This window comes from Plasmodium cynomolgi, chromosome 11 (assembly GCF_000321355.1).
Source record: "Plasmodium cynomolgi strain B DNA, chromosome 11, whole genome shotgun sequence".
NCBI classification, from domain to species: Eukaryota; Apicomplexa; class Aconoidasida; order Haemosporida; family Plasmodiidae; genus Plasmodium; species Plasmodium cynomolgi.
In genome coordinates this window covers 1,787,624-1,793,804 of record NC_020404.1, presented here as the reverse complement: position 1 = coordinate 1,793,804, position 6,181 = coordinate 1,787,624, and the positions used below count along the sequence as shown (strand labels likewise).

General features: G+C 44.7%; 2 protein-coding genes across 2 annotated transcripts in view; both read left to right on the top strand.

Moving 5' to 3' along the window:
• Window positions 1–2,795: 2,795 nt before the first annotated feature.
• PCYB_114950 (translation initiation factor IF-2) lies at window positions 2,796–4,091 on the top strand (the record flags this gene model as incomplete). Its single annotated transcript, XM_004223374.1, has 1 exon — window positions 2,796–4,091. A coding segment is annotated over one exon (1,293 nt), but the record flags the coding sequence as incomplete, so codon positions are not given.
• Window positions 4,092–5,972: 1,881 nt separating this feature from the next.
• The window catches only part of PCYB_114940 (MYND finger protein), a gene marked incomplete at its 3' end in the record, with an annotated part of 3,888 nt that continues 3,679 nt past the window's right edge, over window positions 5,973–6,181 (top strand). The window contains exons 1-2 of the mRNA XM_004223373.1: window positions 5,973–6,024; window positions 6,050–6,151. Of these exons, the coding sequence (XP_004223421.1) occupies window positions 6,072–6,151 (80 nt within the window). The 5' untranslated portion in view covers window positions 5,973–6,024; window positions 6,050–6,071. The remainder of the gene's footprint in view (window positions 6,025–6,049; window positions 6,152–6,181) is intronic.

Sequence of the window (6,181 nt, the reverse complement as noted above, 5' to 3'; positions counted from 1 at the left end):
TACTTACTTTTTTTTTTTTTTTTTTTTCACCCCAACTTTTTGCAAACTGCGAAACGGAAGCAAATTCCCAACGCAAAAAAGAAAAAAAATGAAGAAAAAAGAAAAGAAAAGAAGAGATGAGAAAAAAAGGCAAACTTAACTAACCAAATAGTTAAATTAAAAGAAGGCAAAACTTGAGTCATCATCACCCAACCCTTCCGAAGCCTTTTTTTTAGTGATGGGCGAGGCGAGCCGGCAAATGGCGAAAGCGGGCCACCGTAAACCCTGAACAGGCAGAAGAGTTCCCCCTCCGTTGGGAAATTCCACAGCAGTTCAAACGGGTAAAAGTGCAGGAGAGGCAACCGCGGGAGAAGCAACCGCGGGAGAAGCAACCGCGGGAGAAGCAACCGTGGGAGAAGCAGCCCTTGTTGAAGCAACCGCGGGAGAAGCAACCGTTGTTGAAGCTTCCGCCGTCAAAGCTACCGCCGCTGGAGCCCCGCTGGAGCCCCCTGGAAGAGGCTTCGGCAGGGAAAGCCCAACCTGTACGCATAGAACCACGCGGAAATGTGATTCCCACGAATGCACAAGAGCAACGGTCGTACCATCTCGCAACTGCAAAGTTTTGGGATTCACCAATCAAAAGGGGAATGAAAATTTTCACGTGGACTAGGAAAGACCGAGAAGACGAGGAAAGGAAGAATAAGCGATAATCTGAAAGGAGGTGCGAAGACGGACACTTCTAAGTGGAGTTCCCAAACGAAGAATTCACTCCCACTCCTCTGCATAGGCAACTAGCGTATGCTACCCCCCTACACACACTCCACAGTTCCTGCAACGCCAGGGTAACATAGATGCTAATGTACATGAGGAGGCCAGAAGCCATCACCAAATATGCCTACCTGCACAGCAGCCCAACGGTTGAAACGTGCTCACGAAATTTGAACCTTGTTGGAGATATCATTTTCGAGCGAAACGTGAAGCTGTCAAGGAGGTGCAAATATATTGGATAATACAACCCCGCACTGTTCAGTGAACTGTACCTATAAAAAAGGCACCTTGCCCCCCCATACGCACATACCTGCACACATAGCTGCTCACGTGCACACATACCTGCTCACACCAGCTAGCTGCGCGGCTCTCCTCCACTTGGCTCCGCTACGGTTCTTCCCAAAATGAGCAAAAATAAAAAGGGGAAGAAGAAGGACGACTTGGATGCGATCCTCGCCGAATTCGGCATTGACGAAAAGCGGGAAGATGAAGTAAAGGATAAGAAGGATGAAGGAGGAGCCGGTGCCGAAGCAGGCGGTGGAGGTACCCCTGCTGGGGCGGAGGAAAACGAAGCGACCAAAATGTCCAAGTCGAAAAAGAAAAAGGAAAAGCTAAAGCAGAAAAAGGAGCAAATGAAGAGCAAGGAAAATGAAGAGGAGGGAGAAGAAGGAGAGGCGAAGAAGGCAACGGTCGATGCAGCCAATGACGACGCTAATGATGCTGCCAATGAAGCCGCGAATGAAGCCGCCAATGAAGCCGCCAACGAAGCCGCCAACGAAGCTGCCAAAAAGAACAAAAAGAAAAAGGAACAAGGAACAAAAAGGCACGTCGGGGATGTCTGAAATGGCCAAGGCAGCCGCGGAAAGACTCAGGCTATTAAAAGAATACGAAGAAAAAAAAAGGGAAGAAGAAAAAAGAAAACAAGAAGAAGAAGAAGAAAGAATTAGAAAGGAGGAGGAAGAGAAGGAAAAAAAACGACTAGCTAAATTGGAAAAAAAAATGCAATTAAAAAAGGAGGGCAAATTGTTAAGTGCAAAGGCAAAGGAAGAAAAAAAAAAAAAAAATTATATTTGAAAACGTTGAAAGAGTCTGGGGTTCTGGTCGAACCGAAGGAAAAGGCCAAAGCGGAAATTATCAATATCGATCTGAACAAAACGAAGGCTTTCCTAAGGAAGAAGAAAAACAAAACGAATGCTAACACAAGCGGGGGTGCAAATTTGAATAACAATGCGGAGGGGATGGGAGGTACTACACCCCGGGGGGGAAAGCTAGATGACGCGCTAGCCCAAGATGACGCGGAAAAGAAAGTCGATCCAAAAGAAATTGTCCTAGACGACTGGGAGGACTTCCTCAACGTGGATGAAGAGAACAAAAAGGAAAAACGACCCAATGAACAACAAAGTAATGAGAAGACCGATAAGGAAAGGAACAAATCGAAGGAGACGAAGGGGTCAGAAGGGAAAAAAGGCACAAAGGGGGACACACTTAGCACCAAGAAAGGAAAAAAAAAACAGACGGTAGCAAAAATAATACGAACGAGAAAAATAACAACGCCCAGGATGACTCAGACGATGAGAGCGAATATCGATCAGCCATTGTGTGCATATTAGGTCATGTCGACACGGGAAAAACGAAACTACTAGACAAACTGAGACATACAAATGTACAGGATAACGAAGCAGGAGGAATTACGCAACAAATCGGAGCTACCTTCTTCCCAAAGGATATCCTAGATAAGGAAATAAAAAAAGTAGATGAAAGCATCAAATGCATGTCGAAAGGTATTATGATTATCGACACCCCGGGGCATGAGTCATTTTACAATCTCAGGAAAAGAGGATCCTCCTTATGTGACATAGCCATTTTAGTGATCGACTTAATGCATGGATTAGAACAACAAACAAAGGAATCTATTCAAATATTAAAGCAAAGAAATTGTCCATTCGTTATTGCGTTGAACAAAATCGATAGACTGTACATGTGGAACAAAAATGATTGGTCTCCATTTAATTACACTTTTAAAAAACAAAAAGAAAATACACAAGAAGAGTTCCAGGATAGACTAAAAAATATTCTCAATGAGCTAGCTGAACAAGGATTAAATTGTCATCTGTATTGGGAAAACCCCAACCCTAGGAAGTATGTCTCTATTGTACCCACGAGTGCAATAACTGGGGAAGGAATTGCTGACCTGATCATGATTTTAGTCAAACTGACACAAAATTTTATGCTTAAAAATATTGAATATCATGAGAAATTAGAGTGCACCGTTTTGGAAGTAAAAAATATTGAAGGGCTAGGAACAACCATTGATGTAATTCTCACAAATGGAGTCCTCAAAGAATCGGATACCATCGTGCTGTGTGGTATCAACGGACCCATTGTTACAGTTATTAGAGCTTTATTAACTCCTCAACCGTTAAAAGAGCTAAGAATAAAAAACGAGTATGTACACCATAAATCGATTAAGGCATGCATTGGAGTGAAAATTTCTGCTAACGGTTTGGAAGAGGTCCTTTGTGGTACTTCCCTATTCGTTGCCAACAACACCAACGAAATTGAGGACTACAAAAAGAAGGCAATGACAGACGTTTCGGACGTGTTCAATCATGTAGATAAAACTGGAGTAGGTCTATACGTTATGGCTAGCACCCTTGGCTCGTTAGAAGCATTACTCATATTTTTAAAAGATTCAAAGATCCCCGTTTTTGCAGTGAATATCGGAACAGTGCAAAAGAAAGACGTGAAGAAAGCCAGCGTTATGAGGGAAAAGGGAAAGCCTGAATACTCAGTTATCCTAGCTTTTGATGTTAAAATCGATCCAGAAGCAGAAAAAGAAGCACAGATCATAGGAGTGGAAATCATGCAGAAGGATATTATTTATCACCTGTTTGATGCTTTTACAAGTTATATTAAAAAAATTGAAGAAGAGAAAAAACAGAGCAAATTGACGGATGCCATTTTCCCATGCGAACTATCCATTGTCAACGACTGTGTGTTTAATAAAAAGGATCCCATCGTCATCGGGGTTAAGGTAGATTGTGGGATCTTGAAAATAGGAACCCCACTATACATCCCTGAGAAGAGCCTAAAAATAGGAAACGTCGTTAGCATCCTCTTGAACAAAAAAACTTGTGAAAAAGCCAAAAAGGGGGACGAGGTTTCCATTAAAATTTGTGGAGAACCACACATCACCTTCGGAAGGCACTTTGATTTTAACCAAAAAATTTACAGCAAAATTACCAGGGAAAGCATTGACGTGTTGAAGGAGTACTTTAGGAGCGAGTTGACCATGGAGGACTGGAGACTCGTCGTGCAGCTCAAGAAAATTTTTAACATTATCTGACCCTCGGGCGCGGGGCAGCGCGCACGGCCGCCAGGTGCACGTCTTTTAATGGGTCACACGTGTAGGATTACGGGTGTAGGATTGCACGCGATGGGTTACGCGCATCGGGCTGCACTCATCGGGCTGCACGTGTTGGGTGGTTGCTTCGTTCCCGCCCCCCAAGGGGAAAAGTAAAATAAAAAAGAACGCAAGCTCCAACTTGCTCACCCCTAATCGACACCTCCCAGTCGCTAAATTTGAAAAGAGTAATCAGTCACGCGGACGGAGCACACGTACGGAGAATACGTACGGGGAATACGTACGGGGAACACGTATGGGGGGCTACTTAAAAGGCCAGCGTGCCCCCAGGCTGTCTCCAACCCTTACCTCCTCTTCCCAGCTCTCCCCCCCACACCCATATAATTGGCCACGTGCCTGTGCGTGTGAGTATTTGTGCGTCGGTACGTGTGTCCATGCATGTGCTCAAAACATGTGTGCACCCTATGTGTTTTCCCCGTATACGAACGGCCTTCCTCTTCTTTGAGCTCACCGCTTGCACGTGCTTCCCCCCCCCCAAAAAACACACACAACTTCCCTTTCCTTACTTTTTATCACCTCCGAAAAAAGGCCTATTTGAAATGTTACCATATGTGCTGCATTCATTTTTGCATCGGTACTTACGTGCGTCGCTGCATTGTTGTGTCATTTTAGCATTGTTAAAACGGCAAAAGTTAACATTTGAAATTTTTAAATTGACATTTTTAATCAAACAAATGGTGAGTCACCCTTTGGGGTAATGACATGCCAATGTGCACAGCCCTTTGGAGGATGCCCTCGAAAAATGCACAAACGGGATGATACGCCCATCGAAAATTTCTCAACAGGGGGATGCCACACCGAACGTTGCAATGGCTTAACGTACTCGATTAACTGTATTTACCGATTTGCTTCTTCTTTTTTTTTTTAAATGGGGAATGTTAGAAGCACCCCCTCTTTTGGCCTTCCTCACAAGGTTCTCCGTGCTGTCTGTCTGTCTGTCTGTCTGTCTGTCTGTCTGCCCGCATGTCCGCCTGTCTGCCTCCCTCCCTCCCTGCTTGCTTGTTTTTTTTTTTTTTCCTGAACAGGTCAGGTAAAACAGTTCAAATGGTAAATGCGGGACAAAAAAAAAAACCATGCGGGGAAGAGCAAATAGATGAATTGTGTACCAAAGGAGACCTCGCGAAAAGTTTCTACAAAATGGCGAGGACGTTAAAAACGAGTGAGACTGCTCTAATGAGTTTCACTGTTCCGACATGTCGTTGCGTAAAAATGAAACGTACGCGCGTGGGTTTAAAACGAAAGGGTGCCCCAAAACTGTGGCAGCAATTTTTTTTTGTAGAAAAAAATAATCGATTCCTCCTCTCGTGATACATGTTCTCATGTTATTTTGTTGCGCGGTTGGCTCAGCCAGTCCAGCTAGCTCTCTCTACACACAAAGCGGCGAAGCGGTCGTTATTGTGGCTGTCCCCGAGGTGGCCTTCTCCGCAAGTGCATATTCATAAGGGTGGACACCATGGGAGGAGCATAATAGGAGCAGCCACGTGGCGAATCCCGTGGCGCAATCATCCCATAGCGCAGTAATCCCATAGCGCAGCGCACAAATTTAAGAGTGCCCCCGCTTAAGCTAAAGCGGTTGACTCCCAGCTAAAGGATATTTCCCCCCCGTGCTCGCACACCTTTCCGCCAAAAGAAAGGTTCCCATTTTGAAGGACCGCCTGACTTGACTGTCCAACTTGACCTCCTGAATTGACTACCCAGCTTGACCTCCTGATTTGACTGTCCAACTTTACCTCCTGAATTGACTACCCAATTTGACCGCCACATGGACACCCCCACGTGGTGCTAACCTCCGCCCGCCAATCCAAATAAGCGACATTTTTTCCTTAACGCAGTCAAATCATTAACACCTGCAGCAAAGCTGCACAGAAAGAAATTCAGCCAAACTTGAACTTGGGCCAAAATGGATATTACGGATGTGGACTTCTTCACTCATTTGAGTGCTCTTCGGAGTGGGGGGGTCCTAGACATATATTCCAAGGGGTATGAAAGAGAGAGAGAAGGAAAAAAAAA